The sequence below is a fragment of the Silurus aristotelis genome (genome assembly GCF_946808225.1).
Source record: "Silurus aristotelis genome assembly, chromosome: 6".
In the NCBI taxonomy this organism is placed as follows: Eukaryota; Metazoa; Chordata; class Actinopteri; order Siluriformes; family Siluridae; genus Silurus; species Silurus aristotelis.
The window spans coordinates 29,170,018-29,192,864 of NC_139579.1; the positions used below are offsets into that span (position 1 = coordinate 29,170,018).

General features: G+C 37.4%; 1 protein-coding gene across 4 annotated transcripts in view; it reads left to right on the forward strand.

The window, feature by feature from the left end:
- The first annotated feature begins 230 nt into the window (after positions 1-230).
- The window catches only part of abch1 (ATP-binding cassette, sub-family H, member 1), a 36,787-nt gene continuing 14,170 nt past the window's right edge, over positions 231-22,847 (forward strand). The window contains exons 1-12 of one of the 4 annotated variants that reach the window (XM_083544653.1): positions 3,719-3,858; positions 6,294-6,420; positions 8,828-8,979; positions 9,890-10,049; positions 10,969-11,123; positions 14,546-14,653; positions 15,865-15,958; positions 17,571-17,645; positions 17,850-18,027; positions 18,126-18,222; positions 18,340-18,508; positions 20,569-20,669. In XM_083544653.1, the coding sequence (XP_083400779.1) occupies positions 8,849-8,979; positions 9,890-10,049; positions 10,969-11,123; positions 14,546-14,653; positions 15,865-15,958; positions 17,571-17,645; positions 17,850-18,027; positions 18,126-18,222; positions 18,340-18,508; positions 20,569-20,669 (1,268 nt within the window). In that variant the 5' untranslated portion in view covers positions 3,719-3,858; positions 6,294-6,420; positions 8,828-8,848. Of the gene's footprint in view, positions 339-3,718; positions 3,859-6,293; positions 6,421-8,827; positions 8,980-9,889; positions 10,050-10,968; positions 11,124-14,545; positions 14,654-15,864; positions 15,959-17,570; positions 17,646-17,849; positions 18,028-18,125; positions 18,223-18,339; positions 18,509-20,568; positions 20,670-22,847 lie in introns of those variants that run through there. The other 3 variants (XM_083544654.1, XM_083544651.1, XM_083544652.1) reach the window with 3 other exon arrangements.

Here is a 22,847-nt window from a genome sequence, read left to right on the forward strand (position 1 = left end):
ATATGGAAGAAATAATAAATAAAATGCTTGTTTGATTCATTCTTAAGGAGAGTAAATTCTTTAAAAAATAAAATCCATTCATACGTCATAAAATGGAAGCTTCATGTTATGACGTAGGCTGAAAAAGGATGCTGTGCAGTACAGAAGAGTCTACTGTGTATTTGTGACGTGTGAGACCCAGTTGTGCTGTAATGCGGTTCTGAAGGGGTTAACCCGCAAATATGCGCGCGCCCACGTTACCGCAACTCCCGGTGAGCTCGCGCGCTTCACCAGCCGTCTTCATGGTCCAGACCGGGGATGCCGAAGCTCTTCACAGGAGCACCGAATTGGAAAAACTGGTAATGTTTTATGTCTTTTTTTGCCTTCATTTTTTATTTATTTTTTGCTCTTAACAAATCCTGTGGAATAACCGGCCTTCATCATATCTGACAGATATCTACAGACTACTGGAGCCCAGCTGAGATTGCAATCAAACAGGGTCATGCATGGCACAAGATGTACATTATAGCTCACAAACCAGTCTGAGATTTTGGATTATGAATATAATTTCAGACCCTGGTCCTCGGGAAAAAAAGACGCAGGGTATATGCAAGGGATAGGGCGCATTGAGATGGAGCTCTGGATATGGAAAGCCAAAGGTGTCAAAAATTAGATTAGAATTTGAATTTTGAGTTTGGTTACTGGGAGAGGTGGTAGCTCAGTGGTTAGAGCATTGGACACAGACAAGTTCAAATCCCAGCACCACCAATCAGAACCAGGTTTATTGGCCACATGTGTTGACACACACAAGGATTTTGGTTCCAGCTGTTGGTTACTCTCAAAAAAACAGACATAAATAACACTACACGTTAATGCGTCCTTTTATGTTTTCCTCCTCGTACCCTCTCAGGGAGTTTTTGTCCTTTGGGACAGTCGCCTCTGTCTGGCACAAAGCTATACATTGCAAATAAAATGGAATTGAATAGAATTTGACACGAGCTTCACAATCTTGTCGTATATCGTGTATAAAACAGCTATGTAAAGTTTATAACTCGTGTGCGTACAGACTTCTGCCTCGTATTTATTTATATACAACCACAATCTGTGTAAAGACTTTGAGTGTAATTCAAAAATATTTAAATATACAATACCTTCATATTTGAATGGATCACTAATGTTTACATTTTTAGTACTTTTATTGTTATGCACCTGAGGGACAAACTTAATTTTGTTGTACCCTTTGCAATGACACAAAATAATTATATTCTATTTTATTTATAGCAATAGCTATCTTCCTGTAAACTTTCATTAACAGTAAACCTTTATTGTATGTCGTAGACCAGCGGTCTCCAACCTTTTTTTGGGCCACGGACCGGTTTAATGTCAGACAATATTTTTAGAGACCGGCCTTTAAGGTGTGGCGGATAAATACAACAAAATAAAATGAAACGACCATAAAAACTGGTATTTTCTAAATATAATAATAAACGTGAATCCACTGTGTTGTTTTTTTGTTCATTTTGCTTTTTGGTTTGAATTTAGCGGTAATGTATTATGTGTTAGGGGCCGGAGCAGCCCCTTTAAGAAGGTAGCGGATGGAGGTAAGACATGTGACTGGGGCATCATGACATGCATCAAGAGTGAGTCATAGACAGATGTGGCGGAGAGAATCCGAGAATTATTCAAAATAAACCATCATTCAGAATCAGATAATAAATAAAATGGAAATAATGTAAGTTATGTATTCTTTCTGTGCGGCCTGGTACCAATTGACCCACGGACCACTGTCCTAGGGGATCAGTGCAGGGGTTCATATTCCAGTATTCCAGGGGCAGAGCAGGGCGTGGTGTTGGTAGGGCCGAGCAGGGAGTGGGTTCCCATTTTCCACTCTTATGTTATATTTTTTTTATGTAGGGACTAGCATGTTAGTTTTTTGTAGTTTTGTGTTAATTTTGTTAATTTATGTTGTCTGATGTAGCACCTTATTTCTGGGTTAACGTTGTTTTGTTTCACTGTGTACTGTAATGTATATCAATGGTCCCCAACAGTTTTTACATCACATATGATACACCATTTTAGTGTATCTTCTGAAGGAACAATATTATAAAAATAGAAATTTGATATATTTTAGAGAAGTCAATGTGCAGCTTGTACAGCAGTACAGATTTACTGGCCTCTAAAAACAACTCAACATACAGCCATTACTGTCCAAAACAGCTGGCAACAAAAGTGAGAACACCCAAGTGAACATGTCAAAACTGTGTCTAAAGTGTCAGTATTTTGTGTGAGCATAATCATTATGTAGCACTTAACATTAATCCTCCTGGGTATGGAATTCACCAGAGCTGCGCAGGTTGTCGTTGGAATCCTCTTCCACTCCTCCATGATGACATCACAGAACCGCTGCATGTTAGACACATGACGCTTTAACACCTTCTGCTTAAAGATTCCCACAGGTGCTCAATGGAGTTCATGTCAGGAGACATATTTGGCCACTCCTTCCCCTTCAGCAAGGCAGTTGTAATCTTTGTGGTGTGTTTGGGGTCATTTTCATGTTGGTAAACTGCCGTTTGGCCCAGTTTCTCATAGGAGGGCATCATGTTCTGCTTCAGAATGTTAAAGTACACGTTGGATTCAATGTTAATAATAATAATAATAATAATAATAAACCACAGCTCACCTGTACCAGCAGCACTCATGCAGTCCCAGTCCATGATGCTACCACCAGCAGGATTGGCTCTTAGTTTCATCAGACCACAGGACATGGTTCCAGTAATTAATGATCTTGGACAGGTCGTCTTCAGCAAACTGTTTGCAGGCTTTCTTGTGAGCCAACTCTAGAAGAGTTTTCTTTCTGGGATGACGGCCATGCAGACCGACTTGTTGCAGTGTGGCGCATACGGTCTGAGCACTGACAAGTCGACCTTCTGCTTCTGCAACCTCTAAAGCGATGCTGCAGCACTCATGTGTCTGTTTTTTGAAGCAGCTTCTGCACCTGACGCACAGCACGAGGTCTGTTCTGAGTGGAACCCGTCTTGGAAAACCTCTGTATGACCCTGACCACTGTACTGTAACTCAGTTTCAGGGTGATACTGATCTTCTTATAGCCTCGGCCGTCTTTGTGGAGAGCAAGAATTCAAATTCTCAAATACTTAGAGAGTCTTTGCCATGGGGTGCATGTTGAACATCCAGTGGTCAAATTTTAACTGCTCTAATACAAGGTACATACATTTGTATGGTTCTGTCAAGCAGACAAAAACATGAACATGATGAACAGGACATGTCTCTTTGCATGGTTAAAGAACGTACAGCTTTCATCACTTATGGTGTACTCATTTTTGTTGCCAGCTTTTTTGACATTAATGGCTGTATGTTGCGTTATTTTCAGAGGACAGTACCAGGCCACTTTTTAAAAAAATTATTTATAATTAATAAGTCGATAAAATGCAAATAAAATAAAAATGTAAAGTGTTGATTTTTTTGTGTGTGGACTGGTAACAAATTATTCACAGCCCAGTGCCAATCCCCGGCCCTGTGTTATGGGACCCTTGCTGTAAATGATTGAATTGGCAATGAAAGCCTACTTGACATGATTCACGGATTTCACAGGATTATGGCCTCGATGGCTTACCATGATGAAAATACGAGCAGAGTGACATCGTAAACGCCAAATCAGAATGCAAGATTCAGGGAACATTTGCATATCATTGAAGGTGTTAAAAACTGGTCGTGCTTCCTTGTCAGTGCGGTGCGCGCGCTGTGCTCGAGGGCACGAATCAGTGGCTTAGTTTTCTTTTTTATTAATTTTTCATTTATTGATTTTCTTAATTATTTACTTTTTTTGGGTAAAAAAATCGAGAGAGAGCTGCGCTTATGCAGGTACTGTAACTCACCGATTTAATGCATTGGATCAGGACAGGAACAGTTTTAAATAATAGAAAAATTGCATTGCATTTCTTTCTAAAGATGCCCTTCTGTAGTGCATGTGTAAAGGGAAATGTTTGAGAGACACAGCATTAAGAGTAAACATCTGCACAATCTGAAAATAAAATTTGCAATAATGTGGTTAATACATAATGAAGTCTTGATTCTGATTGGTCAAAAGGTTGAGCTGTGATTATTTTATATGGAAGGAGTCTCCAGTGTCAGCAACATTGTAACAGTGGCAGTCAAAAGGTTTAGTCTCTGGGTTACTCCTCGGAAGGTTTGAGTTCAAGCCCCACCACTAGGGATGGTAAGATTTGCAGATAAATGTGAATGATGTGATGCACATTAGATATTTGCATCGGTAAAAAAAAAACCCATTGATTTATATATAATTAATTGTAGATGTGCTATACGTTTATTATTAAGATTATTACAATTTGTGACCAATAATTTATATCGATTTATCAAGCGCATTCTCTCAGCACCGCTGCTACCTGAATACAATTAATCACAAGATACAGATTAACAGTACAGAACAGTAAAAGTCTGGTTTTATTTCATCTTTTGATTTTATTTTTGTTTTGCGCTACAAAGGCCTATTTGTAAAAGAGGCCACGTGTTAGAAGTCGGTAGAAACTAAAAGTAAAAATTGAAAGTAAAAAAAGAAAGTAAATTGACGATTTTCTGTCTGTCTGAACCAAAGAAATAAAAGCGGACTATTTGTAACATGTTAAATTTGCGTAACATCGTATTTTTTTCATTGCATCATATTGCATTGAATTTAATCAAAATCAGATCGAGTTGCATTGTAATAGGGGTGAATTATATCGTATAGCATGAATCACATCGCCCTCGGTTATGGACATGGACATCTCTACCCAGCACTGCCAAGCTGCACCTGTTGGGCCCTCGAGCAGGGCTCTTAACCTTCTTTGTTTTATGGGTGCTGCAACATTTAAAGTAAAATCCTCTCTTTTTTCCACCATAAGAAAGTCTTCAGAACAGAAATGTTTCCACTTTCCAATAAACATCACCAATTTAACAAGATTACCATCTTACAGACATCAGATAAGTGACTGTTTATCTCTGCTACAATGTTAGTGATAACAGAAACCATTATTCCAGATGCTCCACAACATAAATTGGCTGTTGGTTTAAAAGTACAGCATTTGATGAATTAAAGAATTGGGAATTGTATTGAAGGAAGGAGAATAAAACATTTCTGAATGTTCAGTGAACAGTGTGTTGGAACGCATCTTTGATTGCTTTACATTTACGGGATTTGGCCGACACCTTACAACAGACACCAGAGCAAATTAAAATGATATCATTGATACATTTGAGTTGTTGAGGGTGAAGGGCCTTGCTCGAGGGCCCAACAGTGGCAGCTTAGGGGTGCTAGGATTTAACCTAACGACCTTCTGATTAAAAGTCTAACGTCTTAACACACTTGTGAATGAATGAATGAATGAATGAATCAAATGTATTTAAATGTTTTGAAAGGAGTGGGTGCTGAACTCTGAGGTCAGTAATTGGCAGCTATTGTATTACCATGTGTAATCATGAGGTCGTTTTTGTATCAGTAATCAGTAATTGATATGAATGACAATGAAAATTCTTCTTGAAGCACATTAACATTCATATGAAGGTGCCTACACCATGCAGACATCTGCAAAGCTTTTCAGATTTAACCATTTATCTAGATTTATTGAGGACCTTCCTGACTGTTGTATTGGTTTGATTTTTCTACATGTCTCAATTTGTCCCACATGCAACTCTCTGGTCGTCGTTGGTTGAACTTTTTTCAACAACAAATACTTTGTCTTTACAACTGGGCTTAAAATATCAATGTAATAGGGCAACAAGGAAACACCTGTCAGTCAAATAGGCAGGTAGAAAATAAAACGTGTCGTGTTATTTAAACACATCTTGGTGTCAAGAAACGAAAGTGGATTAATGATCTAATATTTATCTTTCGATCTCAAGCGTATAGCAAAAACAAATAGCCTAGTTGTTCCAATACTTTCAGATAAGACCTGATCGACCCGGTAATGCTTTCTTATATTGAGGTCACATGTTGCAGTCATGAATGATGTAAATGTAATCTACTACTTAATGTGCTGTGGAACATCATATGTAAATATGTGGCCTCCGGTTATTTTATTTAGCAGGTAGTAGCAAATAAAATGGTGACACAGATTGTTGATATTGATTGATGTTGACACGCTTAAGGTTATGTTGGTTTTTCTCCCTCTGTCTCACTCAGTATATTATTCCATTATTCATTTTGTTTCTTTTTTTTCCTATTTTTATTATTATTATTAATTTTTATTAAGAAAATCTAAATATATTTAAGAACACTTTTGAAATCCGCGCATGCTATTCAGATTTGACAATGCCGCAAACAAAGGGAAAAGAAGAAGAACGCCTGGCAGGCAAGCATTGTGGGACCGAGACACGTAAGTCTCAATTTTTTCGACTTACGAACACTTTTCCGGTCCCTGTCTATTTCAGGTATATATCATCGGCTACCTGTATGTGTGTGTGTGTGTGTGTGTGTGTGTGTGTGTGTGTGTGTGTATATATATATATATATATATATATATATATATATATATATATATATATATATATATATATATCACATGCTGCATATATATATATATGTTGCTGCATTTTTATATATATATATATATATATATATATATATATATATATATATATATATATATATATATATATATATATATATATGCAGCAACATATATATATATATATATATATGCAGCATGTGACTTTAGAACATCTGTATAAACTTTAGGTAAAAAAGAGTTATTGTAGAAACCAAAAAAAATCTACATTATCGAAAAAAAAAATTGTAATTTATTCTCAATGATATTCTCTTAGACTTGTACACAGTTAGTCCTCGTTTACTTTTAGAATATCCTCCACTCTTCTGGTCTGGGAAGATGTTCCACCAGATTTTGGAGGATTCTTGAGGAGATTTGTGCTTATTCAGCAACATGTAGGTGATGTGAGGACGCCTAGGGTTCAATCAGTGTTCCAATTCCAGAAGGGTTGAGATCAGAACACAATTGCAGGCCTCGAGTTCTTTCACACCAACCCATGTAAAGCATATCTTCATGGAGCTGGCTTTGTGCATGGGGTCATTATCATGCTTGAACAGCTTTGGGTCTCCTAGTGCATAGTTTTAGCTCCTAGTTGGGTCTAATTGTGCCTGCAACTTTGTGGTAACAGTTTGAGAAGGAGCTACACATGGCTGGAAAAGTCTCCATACTTTAATCCATATAATGTATTTAGATATGTATTTATTTGGTATGACTTAATGATAATAACATAGTTACGGATTTGTTACAGGGTTTATTACATATTGAACAATCTGAAGAATCGAAATGGAGACTTCAACTGTCCATTGACACGATTCTTTCCTGTTCTCTGTGCTTTGTGTGATTGTGTGCACCATTGAGTTCAGTGCATAAGCTTTTCAGTATAAAGTATACTGAATTGAATTTATTGTGCAGACATAAACATCATGTAGGTGTTTAGTAATGCAGAGTTTTTGGCATGTCGATGTGCAGAACCAGTTTGGTCACTGACAGAGTCACTCAGAGAAAATGCAGTCAGCTGAAATGCATTGCACGTGATTTCTGAGGACTGCATTGTAAAGAATTCGATCGTTTGAATGCAGTGGAGGTTATGTGATGTCAGAGTCACGAACTTCCAACTCTTCTCAAAATATCATTCATTCATTCATTTTTTTTCTCCCGCTTATCCGTAATTCGGGTCGCGGGGGCAGCAGTCTAAGCAGGCCCCCGCCTTCGACTGCTGCCCAATCCTCACAGCACCGTCTCTTACGGTCCCTCCTGCAGGTGGTGAGCCCACGGGAAGTTCTCAAAATATATAATGTACAAAATAAGAAACATTAAAAAACGTTTAGAAGCCTGTTAGAGAAGTGAAGAAAAGAGTGCAGGCAGGGTGGAGTGGGTGGAGAAGAGTGATAGCAGGAGTGATTTGTGATAGAAGAGTATCTGTGAGAGTGAAAGGGAAAGTTTATAGGACTGTGGTGAGACCTGAGATGTTGTATGGATTAGAGACTGTGGCATTGAGTAAAAGACAGGAGGTCGAGCTGGAGGTAGCAGAGCTGAAGATGTTGAGGTTTCTGTTGGGAGTGACGACGATGGACAGGATCAGAAATGAGTTTATTAGAGAGACAGCGCATGTAGGACGTTTTGGAGACGAGGTGAGGGAGGTGAGATTGAGATGGTTTGGACATGTGCAGAGGAGGGACATGGGGTATATCAGTAGGAGAATGCTGAGGATGGAGCCACCAGGAAGGAGGAAAAGAGGAGGTTTATGGATGTGGTGAGCGAAGACATGCAGGTAGTTGGTTTGAAAGAGGCAGATGTAGAGGATAGGGGGGTATGGAGACAGGGGGTATGAAGACGGATGATCCGCTGTGGTGACCCCTAATAGCAGCAGCCGAAAGAAGAAGAAGAGAAATGTTTAGAAGCCTCATCGGAGCTCATTAGAACAGTTATCGAACAACATTAATAAATAAATCATAATAAACTGTAGTTACCATGGCAATGAATTAATTCTTAATTCTGATTGGTCGTAATTGTTTTATGTTAAATAAGAGATCCAGCTACCAGGCAAATCACAAGTTTGTAATATGTTCCTTGTTCTAATATGGTGATTTTGTTTTTGTTGTTTTTCTTTGACAAGACGTGTATTTAGTGTCGGTGCTTTATAACATCTGACAGGAAACATTTTCCTGAACAAAGGAATTTATTTTTCAAAGGTTGAAAAGCAGAAGGCACTTTTACTTGTTTCATTTCCCTTGTAAAGTGTTCTCGCGCGTCTGCTTGTGTTAATATCTTTTTTTATTGTGTTTGTGTAGAGTGGTGGAGAGGGTGAGAAGATGAAGGCGGATCTGGAGGCCTCTGACTTGGAGAGCTGCAGTCCGGCGATTCAGTGCCGGAATGTGTGTCGTTCCTACGGCAAGCTGCGAGTCCTCAGCAACCTCAACCTGACTGTACCTCAGGGCCAGATGTGAGTACAGCACATTCTCATATGCTTTTTTTCTCTCTCTCTCTCTCTCTCTCTCTCTCTCTCTCTCTCTCTCTCTCTCTCTCTCTCTCTCTCTCTCTCTCTCTCTCTCTCTTTCTTTCTCTTACACATAAACATGCGCTTCTCAGACACTTGGGGTGGTCTTAACAATTGCTTAATAGACACAACTCCAGGCACCACTCAGAGTTAAATAACTCATCCACCCTCAGTAACACAAACACGTGTCGTGTCTCACACTTCCTGGCCACACAAAAATCTGCAAATAAGCAGAAAAATGTGCACACGTTTAGGGACTCATGTTGGTTTCTTAGATTGTTCATCTCTTCACTGTTTTTGAACTTCACACAGGGACTTTATCCAGCCTACATTCTACATCAATCATGAAGAAATCGAAAATTGGAGATTGTAGTTCATCCTTTTTTCTTTTTTTTTTATCTTCTAAGTGTAGAAGTAGATCAGAGTATCTCTCTGAAGAATTCACTATCATATAAGTTCATCGTATTTTTTATGTTTACATGTTCAAGTGAAGGCAACATTTTATTATAGCGCATCTAATGACGTTGTGTACAATCGAGTGCTTCCAGATTTGTGGTAACAGTTTGAAAAACAACCACATACAAGGACAAAGCAATTCATAAATACAGGTGAAAAAAACATTACAATAACAAGACACACAGAGATGAATAAGGAACTAAACTAACACAAAGCAGCACTATCAGCATATCATAGAGACACGAGTGACAATCAGGAGTGACGCAAGATCAGCACAGAGCATAAGCCTTTATATGCAGAGAACATAAATTTATGATATCTTTACACCTTTGACCAATAAATCTAATTAGTATGAGTTTTACTTTAATATTTATAATAAATTACTTCCTGTGTTTATCAGTTATGGCTTGCTTGGCCCGAGTGGTTGTGGGAAGACCACTCTGCTGAAGTGCATCGTGGGAACTCTGAAGATCTCTCGAGGTAACATAAATGTCCTCGGGAAGCCGCCGGCATTCCCCGGACACGAGGTGCCTGGAAAAATGGTGGGATACATGCCACAGGTGGGACCATCACTACACAAAAAATACACACTTATTCTTTCCTGCTTCAATGCTTTTTTTTTTCTTTCTAGCTCATGCTAATTCTTAAAAAAAAAAATTATAACTGCAAAGTTCAAACGACACACTTAATTAGTCATAATTTAGATGGATGATCTAATGGGGACCACTAACAGGAGCAGATGAAAGAAGAAGTAGTAGAAGAACTTGATAAGCAATTAGTTTTAGACTGGCAGACTGTAATTAATTGCTGCCAAGTTCCTCAGGATTTGGGCAGATGGCTGTTGGTTCAGTTCCTCACATGTTACTCATTACTCATTGAAAACTTAACCACCTGCATTTTGATTTAAATTGAATAGGATATTTTTTTTGGATTACAGAATCTCTGATGAGGTCTTTTTTTTGCGTTCTTTCTTTTTAAAATTAGCATTAGCACTATTATTAACTTTCACATACTCCTTACTTCTTTTTACTTCTCACATACGGCCTTTAACCCCACACACCAGGCTCCTAATACTATAATCTAATTTAAGTTTTGTCCTGATGGTGTTGCTGGAGTTTAGCGCTATAGTGAAGTCTTCTCGATAGTCTTGATCTCTATAATTAAGCAACACTTACTAATGATACCTTGTAATCAGTTTGATGGGATAATAAGTATAATTCTTTGTCAGATCAAAGCCACTAATTTTTGAAGTGCCTCAATGTCAGTGTTCATTCAACTTATGATAATAGGAGATTATCTTTCAATGATGCTTCTGTAGCTTCTGTAGCTGTTTGAGTAGTACATAGATCACAAAAACAAATACAAGATATGATTTGGTTTTTAAAAAAAACTGTATTACTGATTGACTCGTCAAAACTAGTGTAAAAGATTGTGTGTGTGTGTTGTAACTTGTACTATCTGTTGTTTCCCTTTTGGCAGGACCTAGCTTTATATAATGAGTTTACCATCAGCGATACACTCTGGTTCTTTGGTCGAATCCACGGCCTCTCATCCAAAGAGACGCGGGACAGAATGAAGTTCCTCATCGAGTTTCTGGACTTGCCGCAGAAGAATAGACTCGTCAGAAACCTCAGGTGCAAACGATTTGTTGATTTGGATTCATTCTGTTCAGTTTAGGGTATTAAAGTTTGTGAATTAAAAGGTTTGTGTGAGTCTCAGGAAAGGTTTCTTTTCTTTACGCATGTTCGTTTTGTTCATTTTAAAACTGCAAGAACAATCCACATTTCTCAAAATTCATTCAAAATTGTTTTTGATAGTAATTTTATATTCTAATATATGAGGTTTAGAACACAATGCCAATCTGTGATCTGTAATTACACCGGTGCAGTGAATTAAATATCCATATGTCTCTACTTGGCTTTTATCTAACAAACCTACCCACCTAAATACCCACTAATAAACCTACTTATCTCGCCACCATCCAACCCACCTACCTACATACTTACCAAACATCTTCCCAATGTCCTGCCCTATCTAATCTATCTACATAACCTCCAAACAACCTGTCCATCTACCAACACACCTACTGTATCTATAATCCACATACCAACCCACTAAAAACTTACTTACACAGCATCATACCTATCAACCAACCTAACTAACTACCCACCTATATACCCATCAACCAACCAGTCATCTTACCGATTTACCATTCTTCATACCAACCAAGCACCCAACCTTACCTACTGACCCACTAGAATACCCACAAACCAACCAACCGACCTACTGGTCCACCAACATACTCATCAACTAACCTACCTACCCACCCACATACTGACCCACAAACCTGCTTACCCATCTACATATAAATCTGAAACATCAAGCCTCTCTTTTGTATGAAGTTGATTGGTTTCCATCAGAATGAATGCTGAGAGACACAATGACTGTAGAAACACCTGTAATATCCACCTCTCTGAATTTTCGGACACAGGCCAATCAAAGGCTTTGACTTGATGTGTTCAAAAACTTAAGTTTGGATCTGATCAATTCGGTATATGCTTATTTTTATTTATTTTTTAAACAGATTTCGTTCAGACATTTTTCTTCCCTTCACCTGTTAAGTTGTTATTATTGAATTATTTACACTGTAGCTGAAAGACAAGTTGCGTAGAACACACCTGGCAGCTTCAGTGATACACACCCAGGATTTTTCAGTGACTTACAAATGACAATAAAAACCTGCAAGTGAAACCAAAAGATCCTCAAACACATAAGAGGCTTCGGTGGCTGAACGCATATGCAAAATCTCTTCATTTGTGTTTAATCCATGGTTCAAAAGAGTCCAAGTTATGCTCATCAAAACGAATACAAATGCTGCATCCAAATTTTTTTTTCTAAAAAAAACTCGTTTTGTGAGGAAACTTTCATACATTCGAGTGTGAAGCGCTTCCTGCCAGAAACACTAGACCATTTAGGGACCTCCGGAAAAACTCATTTTAACATACTGTGATTTGGAGAACAATTATTTTATTTTGGATGCAAGATTATTATCCCATTTGCCAATTCCAACCCATAAGATCATTCTACTCATCAACCTGGGGAGGGTGAAGAGACACGTGATGTATGAAGGTGAACATTCAAAGCAAAGTGCTCTCAAAATTCAAAGACACTTATAATTTATTTGTGGGGATTTTTTCAATTAATTAAAGGGAAAGTGTTTGAAATCCCTTCTATTTAGAGATCAAACAGTTCTGCTCTCTTGGCATTCCAAATGGCGAACAATGAACAGAGTTCATTTTATCAAATGGAGTTCCTAAGATTAAATCCTGACAATGCTGCATCCATCCAGGGCTGTGATACGAGTGGGCTGAAGTGACCATGTTCTCTGCGTGTGACAGTTTCATAGATTCATAACAGACGGGATGTTTACTATTTGTTCTTTGATCTTTATGCAATGTTTGTTCACGTTTTGACTTCACACTATACTGAGCTATGATCCTGAAACAGAATCCTGACTTCTTCTTTCAAATGAACACATGTTGTCCTAATGTAAAAACAGGCCAAAGTTCAAATGCACAACACTATTCTTTATCTAAAATTTTAACACACACCTAATCCAGTTAGTCTGTTGAAGATCTGACTGTGTGGTCAGTTGTGTTTAGAGTTTTACTGTTTAATCACTATACACATGATTAGAGTAAATGTTAGAAATATGTATTTTCATCTCAAGGTTTTAGATCTGCTACTGTTACTGTAAATCCCTTCAATACTTGCCAAGCACACCATATTTAGAAATAGCAGCCTGGAACAAAGGCTTATTGTTGCTCTCTGAAGCTTGTAACTGTGACCCAGTTTGTCCAGTGTTTTAGTTGGGTTTATTGTCTAGTTGTCAAAGACAAAGCGACACACTACACTACACTACAGCTTCATCATGACCAATTACCATGTCATCTCACTCACCTTTGACCCTATTTACGTGCTTGGTTTCCTTGTTTCATTGTAAATCTTTGGATGTATTGGTGTCTGCCACAGTATCACTCATAGTACGTTTGTTCTTCGCATTATAAGCTTCGATGTTGGTTTTGTTAGCGCCTTAGGCGTTAGGTGTCACCTTTTGCATCTGCCTTTATAAGCTTTCATAAGCTTTCCGGTCACTGACCTTATTTTATTATAGAATGAAGGAAAATATAATTTTAGAAATATGAGATAGCTGTTTGCATTTAATAAGCATGTTTATTAGGGACAAGCCATATGCTGATAATCCAGGGTTGAAAACAGAGGCAGAGAGTGCTTTCAATGGCAAATAATCCAGAACTAGCTTAAGCAGGTTGAGAAAGAAAGCTCTGAATAGTGCAAGATGCAATAGTGCATTTAACTTCCAAATTACACAGATGAAATCTGAACTAATGAAGGAAACAAGCTGCAGGTGAGAATGAATAATGGGCATAGCAATAGGAAATAGAAAAAGTGTCTGAAGCATGGTGGGGAAATCAAAAGGGAGAGGGTTGAGTGGCAGATTCAGATTTGCTGTTATAATGGTGGTGCTGTATATTTCATCATTATTGTGTTTGGAATTGTAAAATAAGTGAGTTTTTTCATTGGTTGTGTATGGATTAGTAATTGTTTTATCATTTGTAGTTTTTGGTTGATTGGCACTGAATTGTTTTGGTCAGTTGTTAGAAATGTTATTTTTAACTGCTCGTTAATTGATTATTAATTGTTTATTGGTTCACCACAAGCATTTTTTATTAATGATTTTTACAAATATAATGTTATTTGGTAATTGGATGATGTGTTTATCAATGTAGATAATTGTACGGTGATTCAGTGGTCATTTTTTGGCAATTTGATCTTTTGTTAGTAATTAGTTGGTAGTTAATTGTGGTAATATATTTTTTTTTATATAAAAAAAATTGTTTTTTATGCATTGGTGTGTATATATATAACGTTTAAACTTGTGCAATTTTTTATGCTCACTATTTGAATGATAAAAAGTCATTATTGGTTGCTAATCGGTTGTTTATTATCGACTGATTGTTTTTTTGACTATTTGCAGCGGGGGTCAGCGCCGTCGCGTTTCCCTCGGCGCTGCTCTTCTTCAGAACCCGCGCCTCCTTATCCTCGATGAGCCCACAGTAGGAGTGGATCCTGTCCTCAGAGCCAAGTACACACTTCTTTATTCCTCCTTCTCTCTCAGCTTCCCCAATCTCCCCCTCGCTAACTGTGCAAACTTTGTACCACAATTTTATATCAACACTCCAGAGAATTTTATACCACTTCTGCTTCTCTTTCCTGCTCGCTCATTTCTAAAACTACCAGCTGGCCAGATGCAGAGCTGTAACAAGCAAGTAACAAAGGGACAGTTGGTGTGCTGTTGTTCAACACTCAATGGCATTTAAATGAAATTTCATTTCAAACTTTATCAGACAAATTTCTCAGTTTTACATACTTTTACATGAATCACTTTAGGTGTCAGTACAATCCTCTTCACATTAATCCTCTCCGCTCCTGAAACACCAGAAATCCCCCACGCCTTCATTCTCCTGACCACAAACTCACCAACGTCTCATTTTCTCTAATCGTTTTGTAACACATTATAGTTGCTGAGTTCAGTTTAAATCATTGCGAAGGGGGGAAATTTTGGACATGCTAAAGCACACTATTTTGGCAAAAAACTAAAATGGGAACAAGTTTTTAGAAAATACGATTGCATAAAATAAGTAAATTTGAAAGGAAAAAAAAGCAAAACATGGTTATAGAAAGTATTATGGAAATAAAGTATGATTCAGTAAAAGTGATATAAAAATGCAGGTTGACTTGCATTCTAGTGAACATCAGTCTTGCAACGCTACCTTGGGAGAATGAACTTGGATGAACAGGGGATATGCATAGATAAAGTTGGAAGCTAATATCGTTTTAATTAAAATACTGGCCTGGAGTGCAGTCAGCATTCAAATTCATCCCAATGGTGTTAGTAGAGTTCAGAGGTCAGAGCTGCATAGCAGGCCATTTAAGACCTTCCACTATAACCCATGCAAAGCATATTTTCATGGAGCTGACTTTGGGCACAGGGGCATTGCCAAGCTGGAACAGGTTTGGGTCTCCTAGTTTAAGTGAAGGGTCCACAAACATTGTCTATCTTGTTTGATGAATGCTTGGATAGTATTTAAATGTAATGATGAAAACAAATAAAAATGCAGCATTTATTTGATTGTTTACTAAATATAATTTTAATTGCTGGGATATAAGAATAAGAATTTTGGGATGCTGTATAATTACCTTTCAGCAAAAAGCAAAAATAAAAAAGTGAAGCAGAATTTTAGTGCTGCTAGGCTATTATTCAGCACCTGAAGTTCACTTGTCTGATGTCTACAGAATATGGCAGCACCTTGTGGAGATTGTGAAAGGTGGAGAAGTGTCTGTCATCATCACTACACACTACATAGAGGAGGCCAGACAAGCCAACATGGTGAGCTCTTACACATTCTTGGTCTACTTCATAAATGACATACAGATAAGTGTGAAACTTTATTATGTTATAATGTTAGAATTAAAATTATGTGAGGTCCCTTAAGCAACATTTACCAGGTCATCTGCAAAATAACATAATTGTAAAGATGAAATGCACTCCTCTGGTGCTATATTAGACCAATGAGGGCTGTTAGGAGATGCCCGATTCTTAAAAACCCCTTTTTCAGACTGCACAATGAACTTTTTGGTTCATATCTAATTGCCTAACTTTACAGTCTTCCTGTCAGCTCTTCAGATGTCAGAATGTGATTTATGGCATTAACATCGACCTTCCTGTCTGTCTTTCATTTAGCTTGGGTAGATAATTAGATAGTTACCCAAATAAGCTGAAAAAGTAGCCCACTAAATTAGGCCATTTAGATTAATAAAACTGACTTTGCATTCTTTTCTGTAAATGCAAGTTCCTCAAGAGGCATATACAAATGTTTCCAGTTTTGTATTCTTTTTGCTTCGTCAAAATAGACACACCCACTAAAACAAATTGCATTTAACCGTACACTTATGAGCGTAAATAATCAAGTAGGTAATTTGTGTCCTCATAATGTTCATATAACGGTCATAATAGCGTATATAATACAGTAATATAGCCTTAATAGAAAAATACACAATTCACATTTTTTTGCGGTGTCATTTTAGAAATTTGCACGTTTTTCAAAAATTAAAAGATTTGAACACAATTTCTGTATAAATAATAAAAATAATTCTACAAATGTAATGAAATTGTAGGTGCTGATATTCTACATTCATCAGTCTGACTTGGAATGTCTTGAAAACTACTAGCAATCTTACCCTTTTCTTTTTCCTCTCATTTACCTACTTTTATTTACTCATTTAAACTCCAATTTTTAGACTTCTGCCATTATTACACTTTGGTTTACTGTAATCCAGCAGCTTTTGCACCATATGGAACATGTAATGCTCAAGTATGGATGACTGTTGTGGTGCCAGGAGATGTTTTTCTTACATCAGACAGATTTGACAGATACTCATTAACCTGTAACCTTTTTTTTCTTTCTTTTGCCTGTTAAAAAAGTTTTCGACACTGGGAAGCGTCATAACACAGTGACATTAGCCATGTGTGTCACTTCTAAAGATAAGGCTTTACACTGAGATAATAAAAGACTGAGATAAATTGCCTACATGCTGGCACTTAAAGCAGCAGCAGTGACATACAGTCTCAAAACAGTCTTAAAGCAGTCTCCAAACAGTCTCTGTTTGGACTATCAGAGGAAGTTTAAACCATGGCCTGGGCACCATAACAACCATTATTCAGGATTCAGGATATATGCTAGCTTATAATACTCCAAAATGCCTACTGCATTGATTATTTTGAATCCATTTTCTGCCAATGTGTTTGAAATTAATTAAAATTAATGCAGTAGGCATATTGGAGAATTATACACTAGCAAATATCCTGAATATACATTCTACTTATAAATGCGCTTCAATGTCTGGGTGATTTAAGACATACTTTTTCTAATGTTATTGCAGAGGTCGTTAAAATCCCACTACACTCTGATATTACTAATAATGGTGTTAATCATGTTTAGGTGGGGTTAATGAGGAACGGAAGGCTGCTAGCCGAAGCTAATCCAGAGGTGATAATGAAGCAGCACAATGCAGCGGTAAGTTTGTCCTCATAAACACATAAATGAGTACACAAACACAGCTCTTTATCTAGTCTATATATTGGGTACAAGATTAGATTACAAGATATAGAGACATGCATAATTAACTTATATGTGTGTGTGTGTGTGTGTGTGTGTGTGTGTGTGTGTGTGTGTGTGTGTGTGTGTGTGTGTGTATATGTGTGTGCCTTTGGATATCAGACCCTGGAGAGTGCTTTTCTACAGCTTTGTGAGGACTCGGACCAAGTGGGCACTCAGGAAAGTTCTCAGGCTTCTGTGCACAGCAACAGTTTGTCTCCAGGCAGCATTAAGGACGACTGCCGAGAGCCTATTTTAGGGAAGGACGAATCGGCAGCTTTGGAAATTCCCAAACCTACAGGTGGTTAAAATAATTCTGAGAAACAAGCATTATTTAGACAATCAGACTGTGCTAATGTGTGTGTATGTACATGTATATGCATATGTGTGTATATACAGCGGACTGGAAGGTGAGAGCGTGGCACTTCTTTCCGAAATGCAGAAATATCCTAGCACTGACGATCAAGACAATGGTGCGAATGAGGAGAAATCCAGGGTAATTTTCGCAATTATGTCCGCCCAAAATTATGCTCTTCTTGCAATCAAGGAAAAAGAATGTTCTAAAGCGTTTATGTCATGTCAAGACAGTTTCTTTCTTTTCCTCTGCATGCAGCTCACTGTGTTTTCAGTTCGTCTTGCCCGTGATTCAGATCAGCCTGATGTGTTTGTGTATCGGCGGCGATCCCAAGGGCATCCAGGTGGCTGTGGTCAACAACGAAACCAGCTCAAGCTCCTACAGCCGCACTCTCCTTGCGTTCCTCGACAACACCAGCATTCACCAGGTACAAAGAGCTGGTGCGATAAATCATACCTCACCATGAAGCTTCTGGCTATCTTCAAGGTCGGGTGAAGACCTTCCACTTCCTGGAACACTTAAACCGACACTTTCCCAGTTTCCTTTGTTTAAAAAAAAACAACTCAACAGAGTTGTAGGCTGATTTATCTTAGGTTATAGATTATTAATTGCTAGGGACTCAAAGCACTCATGTACATCGCTCTGGACAATGACATCTGCTAAATGCCATAAATGTAAATGAATCAGTTCTATGGGAAATATAGAATCATTGAAATTAATAACTGATATCTTGTGATTGCAAATAGGAAGCCATGCATACTAATTATTTAACATATAATCATTGACCTTGTCTAAGCATCTATCTCTTATCTATGAAACATCTGGTGTGGATTGATGGATGAGTGTCTAGTTAAATGGATATGTGGATGAATGGGTGAATGGACAAAAAGATGGATTGATTTACATGTAACCATTAGAAAATAGATAGCTATAACTAAATAGATCAATATAGATAAATAGTTATAATTGTATACAGCCTCCTGACCTTTCACTCTCATTTCCTCATAGTAAAGGAAGTAAACGCTAAATATACACTGAATTATTCAGAGACTGAGTTTCACTTCTGTCCGGCTGACAACGTATTGTAAGCAGGTATCATCAGAATGATCAAATGCAGTTCTGTGCACAGGCGGAGCTCTCAGGAAATAAGAAATCACACTTCTAAGAAACACTGTTTAAGTAAAGAATGAAACTGAGGTTTTTTTTAGGTCAGGGAACTGTATACTGTACAGTATAATCAGTATTATGTATAAAATCCTGTCAATCAGCTGAGGGCTCTGTATCAGGTTTTGTAGCTGAAATGAATGGAAGGAAGCATTGAATTCGAATCAGAAAGAGCCAAATATGTTTGCACTTACTTATGTTTTGGTGACAGAAGCTTCCACAACACACAGATTATGAAAAATAAAGATATGTGAATTAAAAAAAATTATTTTTGGTAATAAACATATAAGAAAATTAATCAAAAGTGCTATTCAATTTTAGACCAAAAAAATGATATTGTACAGAAAATACAAAAAAGTTATATTTCACATATTTTATAAACTATAAATAAAAACTGGTATTGCACATATATAAAAACAATATAATAATTTATAAAAAAATATATATATATAATTTAAAAAAGTGGTATTGAAAAAAAAAAGAGGGGGGGGTGGTATTGCACATATTCTTTATTGCCTAATGGGAAGAGCATTTAATGATGTAGATTGTTTTTTTCATTATATTTTCTCCCTAATTTGGTTATAATTTCTAAATGCCCATTAACCAATGCTTTCTATGAGACATGTGAAGCCAACTTGGCCAAGTTTTCCAATTTCGTGTTAATGCTGTATCACATGGATAAGTACTATCTGTCCTCTTACACATACAAATAGAGTCTAGAGTCACTGTGATTGACAGTGTAGAGGAGATGGAGTAGGGCACTCCTGCTCACTCAGAGCCAGAATATATCATTATATATAACCTAGTATTATAAGAGTAATATTAGCCCTCTGATCACTAGGATTCAGCCTTGCATTCCGCTCATATTGAGGTGGAGACCTGTCTATTGCGTAACTCCGATTACTATTTCAAAACGTGCCAAGCGATTAAGGCATTATGTTTTCGAGTATTCTTGTTAGAGTGATCTTTTAAGAAAAAGGTGGTCAAATGTTTGTAGGATTTAGTGAGCGTTGTTATTGTAACCACAGTATGAACTAATTAGAATTTGAGATTAACAAGATCACACCATGTCACACCAAATGTCTGAAATTGTTTATGTTCTGTAGCTACAGTAGCTTTCTGTGTGAAGTATACTGTAAAGGTATTTCTGGAATCCAAACTTAGGAACGAGAAAGACTAGAGTTATTGCTGTTGTTTTATGAACACCAAAGATGTCAAATTATTTTTAAATGAAGGCTTTTGGTTTGCACAATGTTTAAAAATGCCTTGGCCTTTTTGGTTCATTAGATCATAAAGATTTAAAGTTCACTCTCTTCAATGCAGGTGAGCCTCTCCCATACTGCTGCGTTTGAAGGAATCCATAACGGGGAGTACTGGGGTGTCATCGAGTTTGGCGAGAACTTCACCTCTTACTTGACCAGGAGGTGAGGATTTCAAGAAAACTGATTTGTCAAAAGTGCTGTTGTATTAAAGATGTACAGTGGGGAAAATAATTATTTGATCCTTCTACAAAGAAATGAACAGTCTAGAATTTCCGATTGGATCGAGTGACACAGACCCAGATTAGTCCAGTCCTTTTAGGAAAGAACTCCTAATATCAACTCGTTATGTGAATAAAAGATTCCTGTCACAGAATCAACCTCTTCTATTTAAACCTTTCATGTGGTGAAATCTTTCTGAACCCTTAGCAGAGAAACAGCCCCATGCAGAATGTTTTCTCCTCCATGTTTGACAGTGGGGATGGTGTTCTTGGGGTCATATTCAGCATTTCTCGAGTTGATGCCAAAGAGCTAAATTTTGGTCTCATCTGACCACATCACATTCTCCAAAGCGAATTGACTATTCTTGTATCTACAATCTTGTCCCTGACATCCTGACAGCTCTTTGGTCTTGCCCATGGTGGTGGAGAGGTTTGAATGGAAGAAGATGATTTGGTGACTGGTGTCTTTTATACACTTAATGAGTTGATATTAGAAGTAGCAAGAAGCTGGTTGGCTAAATTGGCATAGACATTTGAAAGTATGTAACACCAGTTAACCTACGCAAGGTGCTTTGCTAACACTAAAATATGTGAACATAAACAGAGTCAATTGATGATGTGATGATTGGAGCACAGAGGGGGGAGGAACGGTGGGGAGGGGGGGAAATTGTTGGGAGAGGCAACATAGCTTTTTGTCTGAATCAGTGTCTGAAAGAGGAAAAGCAAGTCAGTCCTGTCTCTTTTCTCTCTCTCTCTCTCTCTCTCTCTCTCTCTCTCTCGCTCTCTCTCTCTCTCTCTCTCTCTCTCTCTCTCTCTCTGAGTTTCCATTTCTGACCACTCTTTTGTTAGATGTGTTTGTTAGCAGTTTGCTTCCTTTATTTTATTTTTCACTAAAACCACAAGAAAGGGAACTTTAGAAGTGATCCCAACACTTATCCAGTTTCAGTTTGAAACTAAATATTGACAATTTGGACACAGGTGTGACATGTTCACCTAGGGTATACTTACTATTGTTGCCAGCTATTTTGACATTAATAACTGTATGTTATTTTCAGAAGACTGTAAATCTGTACTGCTACACAAGCTGCACATTGACTACTCTAAAGTATATCCAAGTTTAATTTCTATAGTATTGTCCCCTGAGAAGATTGACTAAAAGGGTTGCTGAAATGTGAGGGGTGCACTTACTTTTGTGAGCTATCAGTATATGATACTGTAAATGATGCATAAGTTCAATGATGTAAAAACAAATAATTTCATATTACTGATTAAAAAAAATTGTTTTAGATCAATATTTTAAAAAAATTATATTTAAAATCTAAAAATATATAATATAATACAGGGTTATTCAAAAAGATTGAACCGATTTCATTACGTAATATACCAACTAAACGTTTTCGGAAGAACGACGTGACTACATCACCACTGTGGCAGCCATCCAAAACTCCTCTTTCAAATGGTCACATACTCATTCCATGACGATGCTTTAGAACTGAAGCAATGTGTCATGATATCGGTTCATTCCTTTTGTATAACCCTGTATATAATATAATAAAGTGATAAAGTAAACTCTTATGTAATAGAAAAAGCAAAGTTGCAATAGACGGCAAAGTTGCAATAGACGGCAAAGTTGCGATGTTATTATTGCTGCACGATTAATTGTATCGCAATTGCAATGGCGATGTCAGCTTATGCCAGTTCTATTCGAATAATTTTTATTTGTATGCCGCTTTTAACAATGAACATTGTCTCAAAACAGCTTTATACAGATAATAATAAGATCGTTCTTTATAATTCGAAGTTGTACCTAATGAGCGTTTCGGTGGCGACTGTGGCAAGGAAAAACTCCCCGGGATGACATAAGGAAGAAACCTTGAGAGGAACCAGACTCAAAAGGGGGAACCCGTCCTCATCTGGGTGACACAAGAATGTCCATTTATTATAGATAAACAATGTAGAAGTGTGCAGTGATGGTGATCAGATGCAAACTGTAGTCCTGTGTCAGTGTAGCAGACTGTTGACCTACAGTTAAAATCCATCCTCAAAACTCCTGTCTTACTCCATAATTTCATGGATACCAGCTGCAGAGAGTCGCCTCCGATCAAAGAGAACACCATCCAGA